The sequence below is a fragment of the Oncorhynchus masou genome, chromosome 10 (genome assembly GCF_036934945.1).
Source record: "Oncorhynchus masou masou isolate Uvic2021 chromosome 10, UVic_Omas_1.1, whole genome shotgun sequence".
Classification (NCBI taxonomy): domain Eukaryota; kingdom Metazoa; phylum Chordata; class Actinopteri; order Salmoniformes; family Salmonidae; genus Oncorhynchus; species Oncorhynchus masou.
Window position 1 is genome coordinate 12,461,398 of NC_088221.1, and position 15,192 is coordinate 12,476,589.

General features: G+C 44.3%; 1 protein-coding gene across 5 annotated transcripts in view; it reads left to right on the forward strand.

Annotated features, from left to right (window-relative positions):
* The window catches only part of LOC135547155 (formin-like protein 2), a 135,385-nt gene that overhangs the window by 31,801 nt on the left and 88,392 nt on the right, over positions 1-15,192 (forward strand). For all 5 annotated transcript variants that reach the window (XR_010456674.1, XM_064975874.1, XM_064975871.1 and 2 more), the window contains exon 2: positions 11,656-11,739. Coding sequence is in view for 4 of the 5 variants with exons in the window: in XM_064975874.1 (XP_064831946.1) it covers positions 11,656-11,739 (84 nt within the window). In the remaining variant the exon portion in view is untranslated. The remainder of the gene's footprint in view (positions 1-11,655; positions 11,740-15,192) is intronic.

A 15,192-nucleotide genomic window follows, 5' to 3' on the forward strand; every position in this document is an offset into this window, starting at 1 on the left:
ATACAGCTTTAGATAGGCCTAGTGCACGGTTCTGACTGTCTACCTGGTGGCTGACCGTTTTAATGGAACCCCCCCTAAAAAAAATGGAAGTGTAAACGTTAATCAAAATGTTCCATTTGTCACATCCCTAGTGTCTGGTATTCCAGTATGTTCAACATGCAATTCCTTTTTCAAGCAAGGACACTCAGTCACTCTATCCATGATTGAAGCAGTTTATGTAATGTATTAGAATTGTGCAAGGCTCATTGGCAATGGTATTTGCACCCTGGCAGACACCTATTCACCTGGGAGCATGGACTGGGCAACCATATTGGGAAGTAGAAAGAGTTGTTTTACACTTCTGTACTAGACGGGGATTCAATTACTAAAACAAAGGAGACTATTGGCCTTTAGGGACTCCCGAGTGGCACGGCAGTCTAAGGCACTGCATCTTAGTGCTATAGGCGTCACTACAGACCCTGGTTCGATTCCAGGCTGTATCACAACCGGCCTTGAATGGGAGTCCCATACTGCGGTGCACAATTGGCCCAGCATCGTCTGGGTAAGGCCGGGGTAGGCCGTCATTGTAAGTAAGAATTTGTTCTTAACTGACTTGCCTGGTTAAATAAAATAAAAAGTAATACGAATAATTATGAGCTCAAATATTTTTTTAAGTCTGTGGAAAAACATTAAGCAACCAAGTATCATATTAAACATTACAGTGTTATGATAAGGGAGACTTGCAGCAAATGTCTCTACTTTTGTTTGGCATAGGACACATTCCTGTGAACAGCTCTCCAAACAAAAACAATAGCCTGTCATGATGGTGGGTTAAGCCAGGGGCCGGGCAGGGGGGTCCCCAGGATTACACGGCTAATCTGAGGACAGACGAGGGACACCTGTGCCACAACATAATTCCGACTGGAGGATTATGGATCCACACTGTGCTAATGAGGGGAGGATGCTTGGCTGTGCGTGGCCAGGACACACACAGTCTGGGTTAGTGGAGGGAGGGCCAATGTGGAGGGACAGCAAAGTGCTGCCTGATGGCTGGCTCTGGCTGTCATGCACATTTATAACCCAGCTGCTGCAACCAAGTGGATCTGACTGTGAGAGAACATTTTATGTTTTATTTATCTGTTATTTTACCAGGTAAGTTGACTGAGAACACGTTCTCATTTTCAGCAATGACCTGGGGAATAGTTACAGGGGAGAGGAGGGGGATGAATGAGCCAATTTGTAAACTGGGGATTATTAGGTGACCGTGATGGTTTGAGGGCCAGATTGGGAATTTAGCCAGGACACCAGGGTTAACACCCCTACTCTTACGATAAGTGCCATGGGATCTTTTATGACCTCAGAGAGTCAGGACACCCGTTTAATGTCCCATCCGAAAGACGGCACCCTACACAGGGCAATGTCCCCAATCACTGCCCTGGGGCATTGGGATGTTTTCTTTAGACCAGGAAAGAGTGCCCCCTACTGGCCCTCCAACATCACATCCAGCAGCATCTGGTCTCTCATCCAGGAACTGACCAGGACCAACCCTGCTTAGCTTCAGAAGCAAGCCAGCAGTGGTATGCAGGGTGGTATGCTGCTGACAAACATGGCGCACACAGTAATTTCCTGAACATTGAGCAACTCTTAGATTAGTGTTATACAATGACTTGTTATTACCAGATATCTTTTTTTACAACGTCAAAGTGCATGTTGCGGCCTGCAGACTGCAAAGTCAAAAATACAACAAAGATAGTGCAGATAGAGGAGCGTGGGGGGAATAAAAGTTGCTTTGAATAGTAATATTTATGCCACAGAAGGCAATTTGATTTGCAGTCCTCGTGTCATTATCATTCTCCTCTCTTTTGGTTTTATTCCCCCTCGCTGTCTGGTCTGATCCAACCCACTTTGCCTTAGCCTCTCCTGGGAAAGCCATCTAATGTTGGTCCTGGCTTGGAGAAAGCCAGACTGGATACGCAGCTCAGGAAAAGCTGAGGAAATACAGTAATGTGAAAAAGCCAAGCGGAGAGGCCTGGCTGGCTGGCTGAAGAGGAGCCCACTCATCCAGTCACAGATTCAGTCCTGTGTGTGTGTATGTGCAACAGCCGCGCAAAGAGCCCAGCCATCTCACCAGACCATGCAGATCAGCAAAGCCTCCAGTACACTCTCCCATTCTGTTCTGTACAGCAGCTATACTACAGCCTCCCTGGATCCTCCTGACACCATTGCTTGCAGTTGATGGCAGCTGGACTGTATAGAGGGGTAGGGGGGCCCACACGCTCATCTGACAGGTCCTGGCTGGATCAGTGACAGGTTGCGGGGGCGGAAGGGAGGGGCATGCTCTACTCCCTCATTGTAGCTAGACAGTCCCCTGGGTCGTATCAATCAAAGGCTCCTAAAAGATCTGAGAGGATGTGGGCGGGGGAGAGATGCTGCATTGCAGACACTATTTTGTATTTTCCGAATCCTGCAAAAGTAAAGTAAACTCGGCTAAATATGCTACTGTAGGACATGTTCTGGTTTGCAGAACTCTTAAGCTGGTGGGCAGATGGTGATAGATCACGGGTCACTGTCCGCATGAAGGATGAATGCTGTCAGAAATAAACAGACACCGTCAAGATTATTATTGGCCTCAGCCATTTTCCTATGATTCACCAGTGTGCTCAGAACGGTGGTGATCAGAGTTCCCAAGTTGGTTCTTTTAATAGCCTAATCACATGGCCTACTGTATGTCAGAAGTTGGCAAAAATGTGTTTGCGGTGGCATAGGCCGTAGTGCTTTTGTCCAAAGCCCCATTGAATACTTTTTCACCGTATACAAGCTTGAGGTTTTAGGCTATTGACTTCCTCTACCAAGCAAAGAAATTAGGCCTATGCTAATTGATGTATCCTATCTCAAGGTCCAAGGGTAGCCCATGTTTGGGGAGGGGTCTCTGCTGGTCTGTGACGACAGCAAATGAAGCAAAAAATAAGTGTTTTTTTGACTAGCTATGTGAAGCCATTTTTCTTTGGATCTCCCAGGGAGATGGTGGGTAGAGGTGGAGGGGTTGAGTCAAGTGCTGTCCATCTGTCTGCCTGGCCAGTATGACTCACGTAATGGGAGGCTGGAGTTTATTTAAAGGTAATGTTGTTGTTAGTCAATGGAGGTCCTCGTTCACAGCGGTCGGACGGCTCGTCTCCGCAATACACGAGGATGAATATTTCACGAAGGTTGTCCACGTAGTGTGTTTTATGTGCCACATTCAGGAATGTACTTTTTCCACATTTTGTTGTGTTACAAAGTGGGATTAAAATGGATTTAATTGTAATTTCTTGTCAACTATCTATACAAAATACTGTAATTTCAAAGTGGAAGAAAAAGTCTAACGTGTAAAAAACAAAATGTATATGAAAAATAAAACACTAATATATTGTGTCTTGATTAGATAAGTATTCAACTCCCTGAGTCAATACATGTTAGAATCACCTTTGGCAGTGATTACAACTGCAATGCTTTCTGGGTAAGTCTCTAAGAGCTTTGCACACCTGGATTGTACAATATTTAATATAAAACATTCAAGCTCTGTCAAGTTGGTAGATGATCATTGCTAGACAGACATTTTCAAGTCTTGCCATAGATTTTTAAGCCGATTTAAGTCAAAACTGTAACTAGGCCACTCAGGAACAGTCAGTGTCGTCTTGGTAAGCAACTCCAGTGTATACAGTGCATTCAGAAATTATTCAGCCTTATTCTAAAATTGATTGAAATAAAAATTGCCCTCATCAATCTACACACAAATGATGACAAAGAGAAAACAGGTTTTTAGATTTTTTTTGCAATTGTATTAAAAATAAGTCTTCAGACCTTTTTTGTTTTTAATACATACATACTTTCTGAAGGCACTGTGTAAGGATTAGTGAAAATGTTAGACCTTTCCAGAAACTGAAGAGGAAGACCAGCATTGTTTACGGCGTACAGGCCAAGAGATGACACGTATTTTTCATTCTGCTGAATTGATTGATTTAGCCATCTCTGTTTTATTTAAAACAAGTTTGTTCAAGGCTATTTTTTATTTGTTTAATGCAGCCTTTTGTACACAGGGATTGTGTACACAGCGATGGGCTTTTTCAAGACCACTGGGAGCCAATTAAATATGGCACTGCAGTGACATCCCTGTTGGGCATATTTAATTTTGACTGTAAAGTTCACATAAAAGTTTATTCTATGCTTTATCAGTAGATGTCTAGGCCTACATCAAACTAGTACATAGGCGTAGCCCACAGTTCACAAAACAACCATTGATGTTGTTGCCATCTCGACAGCTAGGCCTTTAAACCTTACATAACATACTGTAGCAGGGCTATTACAGGCTGATCTCCACAAGTCAGCTCATGCCTGATTTCTTGGATTCTTGATTTGGTTTGACCTCCAACGAGGCATGTTTCTGAACTCTGAGAGGAGTTGCCATACACCTACACGTCAGTCAATGACGCCGCCCCATTCATACACACACACTTCCGTCGCCTCCGGCGAGGGAAACCTGAACTCATTTCAGAGGCCGGAACATTAAACGTGCTAGAAGTGGCCTCTGCTTGAGTTGGAACACAGGAAAGCTAGCCCACAGGGGCCGAGGGAGCAGCCAGCAGGCAGCGCTCAGGACTGCACATTTAACAGTACCTACGTCAGTGACACTGCCACAGACCCATATGTCTCGGAGCCAAGGGCTACTGCTGGGCTCCAAGTATAACAAGGCAGCAGGCAGGAGGAATTAACTTTCATTAATGGTTTCGCCTCCCTTATTTTGAGCATGTCATCCAATTGATTAATATGGGTTGCGTTTCAGTGGCTCGGTGGATATAATACGCTGCCCACGGCTTGTGATTTTATGTCACTCTATTGTGACTGGCTGCTCAAATGTATTGTTCTCTTTTAGGGACCGGAAGGGGGTAGCTACTAGCTAGCGATGTTAGGAGTCTGGATCCTAGCCAGACCAGTCGATGGAACTCGGGGAAACTCCAATTCCCTCCAGTCAGCAGGCTTGCATGTTTCCGAGCCGCTCTTGAATACGAATGTAATTTTCTGTTTCCTACGGTGGGGGGAGAGAGTGCATGGCAGTTCAGTGCTATTACGAGCATGAGTGCTTCTTGTGTTGTGTAGGCTCGGTGTGCTGAATCAGACATGGATCTTCACATGGCCTTTTCCCCCAACAGCATCCGTCACCATGAGACAATGTCGTAGAGATCCACCCACGGGCTTGAGTTTCTTCTCAGCTAGCTAACATTCAATGCAGATACATTCCTGAAAGGCATTATTTAACACTATCTTATCACTGCACTGGCAAACCATGACCAACCATGACCAACTTCCTGACCGAAAAGGCTGACCCATAGAATTAGCGATTTAAGAATACTAGAATGTACTTGGATCTTCTTAGAGACGGGATCGAGGTCAGCCATTTTGGTCAGGGAGTTGGTCAACCATGGTTTGCCAGTGCTGTGACAAGATATTGTGTAAAACAATGAATTTGAATAATTGATCTGCACTGTATGTTTGTTTGCTAGCTAGGCAGTTTCAGAAGAATGGTAACATACATTTTTCAAATTTAATGCCAATGTGCCAATCAAACAATGCAGTCAATCTAAAGCCATACAATGGCTGAAATCAGTTGATGATAGACAAGTTCTAAATGCAGCAAGTACTGCTATTGTTCCCTAAATGCAACAGGTACTGTTCCTTGTTCCCTAAAGTAAAGTTGAGGCCGCGTGGCGGATTGATCTCGGAGTATGCATTTTGATCAGGTTTTATGCATTTTGGGAATTGTGAGAAACACTGGTCGATATCCTTTTTATCGCTTTTGAATGAGAGAATCAGATTTGGCTTCTTTTTTTTTTACCGGGCAACACTTGGCATGTTATTCCTTTCCTTCCTAACCCTGATGCCAGCTCTGTCTAGGTCAGGCCCTTCCAACACACATTGCATAGACACAGATGTGAGACATGGGGTCATCTCCGGCTGTTTCCTGGTATCACTCGGTCATGGAAAACGACACATGGCGCCGGAGGGAATGGCGGCCGTTTTACGTGCTATTTTGTGTATTTTTTTGGCTCTGACCGTAATTATTATTATTATTTATTTTTTTACATGTTTTCGCCATCGTTTCCTATAACTGAAAAGAGCTTCTGGACATTAGAACAGCCTCGTTATTGTTTTTATTGTATTACTATTTCCTATTTATTGAGCAAATATGTGTCTTTTTTTAAAACTGCATTATTGGGAATGGGCTCATAAGTAAGCATTTCACTGTGAAGTTGCATTCTGTTGCATTCGGCACATATGGCCGATACGATTGGATTTGATTTGAGTTGCAGGATATCCCCCATCTGTCTTCCATTAGCTGTCCTCACCGTGTGGCTCTGGAAAATTCAGTGGCGGAAAACCATAGACTAGCTAGTCCCAGTGCTGAACACACATTGATAGATGATCCTGACGATTGAATCAGAGTAATAAAAAACAAATCTGCACTAGACTGTAAAGTGGCCACATTTTTTCCTTCCTTAAGCAGTGGAAAACATTCTCCCTGCACCGCTAGTAGTCTGTGTTTATAACAGAGACATGGTATTCAACGGTCATAGTAACAGAATGGACCACAGCCCTGGGTTGTATTTCATGACATACCTTCGCACAATGACAATCACACAAATGCGGAATATCTAGGTTCTTGTTTATAATCTGCGTTTCTCATCTGAAGAATTGCTTCATGTTTTAGCCTAACACCTTTAGTTGTTTTCCGAGTAATAACGAAGGTTATGGTTCAATAGGGTGTGTTTTCTGTCAGTGAGTGTGCGCTAGGATAGGCAATGAATTTGGGTGTGTGGTGGCGATTAAGCACCAGCTAATTGTTTCAATATTTCCTAATGCACTTATGGGTGGGGTACAGTCAGGGTTGGGGCCAAAACGAGACAACCACAGTCTTCAGGGGGACATTACATATTACAGATGTTGATTAAGTAGGATAAGCGAACCCGAAAAAGAAAGGGCTTCGTAAACAACAGGTGTGGACTAACAGTCAATTGTTGGGCCCTACCCAACAATGCAGAGAGAAACTTCTAGAAAAGTGAAACACGTAATAATAGATTAACAATGAGTACTGATAATTTGGCTACATACAAGGGGTAGCGGTATCGAGTCGACGCGCAGGGGTTCGGTTACGGTACAGCGGACAAAAATGAAATGCCAACAGGTACTCTAGTTAATTTTTTTTATTTGGCTAAATACGCCAAAATTAAAAAGGCACCCTATTTGTGACCCAAGTCCAGTTTCTGTGACGCCATTCACAATGTTTCTGGCTTTGTCTGTTGTGATTTATACCGGGCCTCTCAAGAAGTTGTTCCCGAAATGGACCTGGAGCTTTCCCACCTGGACAAATATGCATAAATACATTTTTTTCAATATATCAACATGGTCGGATCCGAGTGAGGGAAGCAGTAGAAGAGTCCGTTTGTAAGCTACTTTATTAACCGGAGATGACACGGCGTGAGGGAGAGCAGGCGCGGGAGGGGCCTTGCCTTGTGTTACTGTGAGCGAGACAAACAGGAGCAAGGAGGAGGTAGGGAGCGACAGAGACAGCAGCCAACCATAACAAGCCAACTCACGCTAGAATGCTAACTTCGAGCTTGTCATAGCTCGGTTATTTATCATCCAATAAGATTATTTAGTAGCTGTATTCACTGCTTCAAACCTGAGAGAAGCTAATTGGCTTAGATAGCCAGCTAGCTAAATTAGCTAGCTATTCAGGCTAATTGAGTCTGCATGCGCTTTCTTCCTGTTCTACAGTTACAAATAACAGCACAAGAGCCTGTTGGCTCTTGGTCGTTGTACAGTATACTTCTCATTTAACTTTTAATTCCAGCATTTCAATTCCATTTTTCCATTGAAGACTTTATGACTGTAGTGGCGCTTTGATGACTTGTGACTGGCCGACAACGAGCTACGTGCACCACTCTGGGCTATTCTGGTTGGGCAGTGGAGAACATATGATTAACGTTTTATCCACAACTCTCTGTTCCTCGCAGTTGTAAACGACTGTGAAGCCAAAATGTACCCAAACTGGAGTTTTAAACAATGATTGAGGATCCCACAATTCTGGTTTTATCGAGCCCACCACTCACCATCTACAGAGTTCCCGGCTGCCCCTCACAAAAGGATACTTTAAAAATTTGCCAGTTAATATTAGAATCTTGACTACAACGGGCGCATAGGCTGAAGTTTTAACGGAATATCCTACGATATGTTTTCAGCTCAGATTTACTCACGAGGCAATGGCATACCACCCTGCATTCCACTGCTGGCTTGCTTCTGAAGCTAAGCAGGGTTAGTCCTGGATGGGAGACCAGATGCTGCTGGAAGTGGTGTGAGAGGGCCAGTAGGAGGCACCCAGGGCAGTGATTGGTGACATTGCCCTGTGTAGGGTGCCGTCTTTCGGATGGGAAATTAAAGATCCCATGGCACTTATCGTAAGAGTAGGGGTGTTATCCCCCGGTGTGTTGGCTTAATTCCCAAACCCACTGGCTCCAGGTCTTCCATAAGTCTTTACTAGGTAAAGCTCAGCTCACTGGTCACCATAGCAACACCCACCTGTAGCACATATATTTCACTGGTCATCCCCAAAGCCAACACCTCCTTTGGCCGCCTTTCCTTCCAGTTCTCTGCTGCCAATGACTGGAACAAATTGCAAAAATCACTGAAGCTGGAGACTTATATCTCCCTCACCAACTTTAAGCATCAGTTGTCAGAGCAGCTTACCGATCACTGTACCTGTACACAGCCCATCTGTAAATAGCACACCTCACTACCTCATCCCCATATTGTTTGTTTTTTTGTTGGTCTTTTACACCCCAGTATCTCTAGTTGCACATCATCATCTGCACTTCTATCACTCCAGTGTTAATGCTAAATTGTAATTATTTCACCATTATGGCCTATTTATTGCCTTACCTCCCTAACCTCCCTAACATTTGCACACACTGTACATAGATTTCTCTATTGTGTTATTGACTGTACGTTTGTTTATCCCATGTGTAACTCTGTGTTGTTTTTGTCGCACTGCTTAGCTTTATCTTGGCCAGATCCCAGTTGTAAATGAGAACTTGTTCTCAACTGGCCTACCTGGTTAAATAAAATAAAACAATCTGTCCCTTATACCATCAAGGTCACCTAATCATCCCCAGCTTACAATTGGCTCATTCATCCCCCCTCCTCTCCCCTGTAACTATTCCCCAGGTCGTTGCTAAATGAGAATGTGTTCTCAGTCAACTTACCTGGTAAAATAAGGATAAAATAATACAACGCAGCCTAGCCTAAATGCCTGGTGTTTTTATTTGAAGATATTTTCACAGTGCAAACCGAACATCGTTTCCTGTACCAAACAGTTCGGTACGAATATGTGTACTGTTACAGCCCTAGTCAAGGCAGATAGTTAGGGTAGCTATTTGGTTAGCTAATTAACAAACTATTTAGCAGTCTAATGGCTTGGGGGTATAACCTGTTGGTTGCAGACTTGGTGCATCGGTACTGCTTGATGTGTGGTAGCAGAGAGAACAGTCTATGACTTGGGTGGCTGGAGTCTTTGACAATTTGTAGGGCCTTCCTCTGACACCGGCTGGTAGCAAGGTCCTGGATGGCATGGAGCTCGGAACCAGTGATGTACTGGGCCACTGTAGGGCCTTGTGTCAAATGCTGAGGAGTTGCCATACCAAGCGGTGATGCAGCCAGTCAAGATGCTCTCAATGGTGCAGCTGTAGCACTTTTTGAGGATGCCAAATCCCCTCCTGATGGGGAAGAGGCGTTTTCGTGCCCTCTCCACGACTGTGTTTGTGTGTTTGGACCATGATAGATCCTTAGTGATGTGGACACAGAGGAACTTGAAGTTCTTGACTCTCTCCACTACAGCCTTGGTGACGTGAATGGGGGCGTGCTCGGCCTTCCGTTTTCTGTAGTCCACGATCAGCTCCTTTGTCTTGCTGACGTTGATCGAGAGGTTGTTTTCCTGGCACCACACCACACCTCCCATTAGGCTGGCTCATCGTCGTCGGTGATCAGGCCTACCACAGTCGTGTCATCTGCAAACTTATTGATGGTGTTGAAATCGTGAGTGCCACGCAGTCGTGGGTGAACAGGGAGTACAGGAGGGGACTAAGCACGCACCCCTGAGGGGCCCCCGTGTTGAGGATCAGCGTGGCAGATGTGTTACCTCCCCTCATCCCTTTGGGGGTGTCCCTTCAGGAAGTCCAGGATCCAGTTGCAGAGGGAGGTGTTCAGTCCCAGGGTCCTTAGCTTAGTGATGACGTTGGAGGGCACTATGGCGTTGAACGTTGCGCTGTAGTCAATGAACAGCATTCTCGTGTAGGTGTTCCTTTTGTCGCAGTGGTGAAAGAGCATTGCGGAGTGTGCGAATTGGAGTGGGTCCAAGGTGATCCATGACCAGCCTTTTCAACGCATTTCATGGCAACAGATGTGAGTGCTATGGGGCGATAGTCATTTAGACAGGTTACCTCTTCTTGGGAAGAGGGACAATGGGCTACATGTAGCAGGGACAATCTGCAATTCAAGCAGTAACACAGCATAGAGTGTCATGAATTGAACCAATGCATGGACATGGATAGCAGGCCGCTAATACAGCACATCACTTCCTGCTGCATGTCACTTTCAAATCCTATCCATAACAAAGCAGCTTTTTGTTTCCAGTTCCCATTTACCAAAGAAAATGGAATCGAAAGTTGTATTTTCTGGCTAAACCGTTTGGTTGGATGTTTACAGTTTGTTTTACGGAGTGGTTTCGCTACAATAACTCTTAAGATTGCATACGGTATATGTGAGACAATCATATCTCAAGGCAGGAAGAAGTTTGGATTTCCTTAGTGAGGATACGTAGCACCGGGGAGACTAGGCCTTGTAATCTATGCTCTCCCTCACAGCCTTCCTCCCCTATCTTACTCTGTCAGTGTTGTGTTCTTGTGTGGATCCAGAAGTGCAATCGCATAGAATGATGACACGCTTGCACACACACACACACACACACACACACACACAAAACCCACACACGCATGGTGTTGTGCCTGGGGATCCCTGAGGGATTAAATGGCGCTGAGTGATTGTACTTGATGGTGCTTATTATGATGAAGGGACGTTCGTCTCAGAGAGAGAGAGAGACATGGCTCCAAGCGCTACAGACGGGTTATATTATACAGTAGTGCAATCCCATGGATGACACACTGACACACACACACATCCCCTGTATACAGACTTCAGAAAGGGGTTAGTTCATCCCCCCTAGACACAGCCCACAGAGTCAGACTCATTAGGAGATAGTTCTCTCCTCACCCTGCTACTCCTTAACCTCTATATGTCACAAGCCATCACAGTCTCCCTCACGATGACGGAACAGTTATTAAAGCTGCGTCGCAAACGGCAATCTATTCTCCAAATAGTGCCCTACTTTTAACCATTGGGCTCTGGTGAAAAGTAGTGCACTATACAGGGAATAGGGTGCCATTTGGGAACCATCCAGTTTACATTTCCCTCCCGCTTTGTCTGTGTTGTCTTCTGACAGTTCGGGTCGACGTTTCGTCATTGTTTTACATGTTATTATTGGCACCTGTGTGAAAGTGTCTAGTGGTGATGTTTTCCCTGATTCTCTTTCAGAATTCGATGAACCTTCCTCCAGACAAAGCGAGACTACTGCGGCAGTATGACAACGAGAAGAAGTGGGAGCTCATCTGTGACCAGGTGGGATGTTGCTCTATCAATAATCTGTTCACAAACTCCTAGTTTGGGATCTCATGTCCGGTGTGTCAGTGACTCACAAGTCCAACCAATGGCGAGGGCACTCTGTGGCTGCATCCCATGTATCACCATGTTTCCTATATAGTGCACTACTTTAGACCAGAGCCCATTTTGGAACCGGGTCAAAAGTAGTGCACTCTAAACAGTATAGGGTGCCATTTGCGACATAGGTGTTGTGTTCAGCAGACTGAGCGCTCGGCCCTTCTGCCAGTGTGTTTTCTGCTTACCTGAGCAGAGGGAAAAGAGGAGAGTGAGAGAGGGACCGCCAAGCACCCGCTCAGGCTGAGGATACCATTGATACGAAGCCACCCTGAACACAATGAAGCTGGAGTGCGACACTGGGAAGAATTTGCAATTTTCTGCCTGGTCATTACATTTTTTTGTAACCTTTTTGTATCTGGCTTGAGCCAATGTTTCTGTCACTGTCATACACCAAGTGATATGTGAGGGGGTCTGGCATTTCTCAATGCAACCCTATTCCCAATTTAGTGCACTACTTTTGACCACGGAACCATAGGGTTCTGGTCAAACTTTTTTTTCTTCTCATCTATATAGGGAATACTATAAGGTGCTTTTTGGGACACAGCGTCAGAATGACACTTCTCCTTCTAAACAAAGATTGATCAAGTAGTGGTGTAGGGATCGACTGGTGTAAATCTGTCCTGGGAATGTTTTTGCGTGAGATGTGATACGCCGGGATCCAATATTTTCTTTACTGTTTGTGCAAACAAAGTTGGATCATGTTATCTAAAAAAAAAAATTGACTCCTGGGTTTTCATGTTTGCCATCAAAATAACGAACCCATGTTAAAGCCTTGAATAATATGCTTTTCCATGTCACAGTATAGCTACACCGAGTTTCTCGATGTATAATCATGGCAACTGCGATGTTCGTAGGGGTAACCAGAGAAATAAGGCTGATGAGTACATTAGCTTTTAACAATATTTATCCTGAAAAAATATTCAGAGGGGTTGAATTATTCAATTCTTGGAGGGAAATTAAGGAGATCGATCAAATATTAAAGATGCTCTCACAACAAAAACAATGTGAGGAGATGATTCGAAGGAGGCCTGCATGAAGAACATGCTGAATTCATCAATGTCCAATTATCCTCATCAGAGACTGTAATCACCTAACGAGCCTTACTCTGTCCCTCAGTAGACCTCTCTCATCTACATCATGGGTTCGTCCCAAATGGCACCCTATTCCCTATATAGTGGACTGCTTTTGACCAGAGACCTATGGGCCTTGGTCTTAAGTAACAAACTAAATAAACAAGAGAGTGCCATTTGGGACATAGAGCATGGCTTTTCTGTTTGTCAATGCTATGTGGATGGAATGTTGGTACAGCAATGTTTTTGAGAGATGGGTCATTTCACAAAAAGAGTACCTTTTGATATTTGTACCATTTATTTTTTTTACCCTGTTTTCTCCCCAATTTCGTGGTATCCTATTGGTAGTTACGGTCTTGTCTCATCGCGGCAACTCCCGTACGGACTCGGGAGAGTCGAAGGTCGAGAGCCGTGCGTCCTCCGAAACACAACCCAACCAAGCCGCACTGCTTTTTGACACAATGCCAACTTAACCCGGAAGCCAGCCGCACCATTGTGTCGGAGGACACACCATGCACCTGGACACGGTGTCAGCGTGCACTGCGCCCGGCCCATCACAGGACTCGCTAGTGTGTGATGCAGTGCCTTAGACCACTGCATCACTCAGGAGGCCCTTATTGAACTTTTTCATAGGAACATTTGTTTTTCATTAAGTTGAACATGAGCTTTGTAATAGAGGTCGACCGATTATGATTTTTCAACGCGGATACCGATACCGATTATTGGAGGACCAAAAAAAGCCGATTCCGATTAATCGGACAATTTCTATATATATATATATATATATATATATATTTGTAATAATGACAATTGCAACAATACTGAACTTTTATTTTAACTTAATATAATACATAAATAAAATCAATTTAGTCTCAAACAAATAGTGAAACAAGTAAAATTTGGTTTAAATAATACAAAAACAACGTGTTGGAGAAGAAAGTAAAAATGCAATATGTGCCATGTAAAAAAGTTGAGTTCCTTGCTCAGAACATGAGACCATATGAAAGCTGGTGGTTACTTTTAATATGAGTCTTCAATAATCCCAGTTAAGAATTTTTAGGTTGAGTTATTTTAGGAATTATATGAATATTTCTCTCTATACCATTTGTATTTAATATACCTTTGACTATTGTATGTTCTTATAGGCACTATAGTATTGCCAGCCTAATCTCGGGAGTTGATAGGCTTGAAGTCATAAACAGCGCAATGCTTGAAGCATTATGAAGAGCTGCTGGCAAACGCAGGAAAGTGCTGTTTGAATGAATGTTTACGAGCCTGCTACTGCCTACCACCGCTCAGTCAGACTGCTCTATCAAATCATAGACTTAATTATAATATAATAAACACACAGAAATACGAGCCTCAGTTTCCGGATTTGACCATATTACTGACCTATCATTTCAAACACAAAACATTTATTCTTTCAGTGAAATATGGAACCGTTCCGTATTTTATATAACGGGTGGGACTCGTGGAATGACCCAGTTATTCACGGTGCTTCATCCTCAGCCTTTAGATTGGGAAAGCCCTTGAAGCAAAGTGTCTCTCGACTTGTTCCTCCTGCAACACAGGAGAGAGACATCTGCTTTCCCCATTCATAGAGGAGTTGTAACGATTTGCTCGATCAGCTGCCTGACGGCCCAGTATGGTGCATGTTCAGTGATTCCTCTCTGTCCCTTTGAAATGGGAGAAGTTTCTCTCATCTCCTTCTCCTCTTCCTTTTCCTGTCCCTCTCATCCACACTGCAGTGCTGTTTCTGAGAATGGGGGAGAAGCGCGCTGCCTGGGATTTTAAAGAGATTCTCTGGTACTTTTGTATACTTTTTAGCCAGTACGTCTGGAAGTAGCCCTCACAATCCAAAAGTGGTCCCCAAATATGTTGTAGTAAGTCACATATGTGCAGATATCTGCACCACGTCATTGCTCTCTCTCTCTGCTGCGTCCAGTGAGCCGTTGGGCCAGCCCTGCAACCTCATTTGATAGTGCTGAGCAGGCCTCTTTCTAGCTGTCACTCAAATGCAAGAGACTGAGGCAAGAAATCTAAATGCTAGCGGGCTGGCCCACGTGAAGCTGTGCCGTGTAAATTTCCCTACATTTCCCCCCACGAACTCAGTCGCTTTCGCACTTGGGATTTGTGGCTAATTGAGGTATGACAGTAATTCTGCTCAAAGATTATGCATGAATGAACTACACATTGACACATCCAGCCTAAAGCGGAAGGTTTCTTAGTCGCCAAAGTACCGGAGCATGTCTTTAACTCAGGGCTTTACAACGGCGGCTCGGTT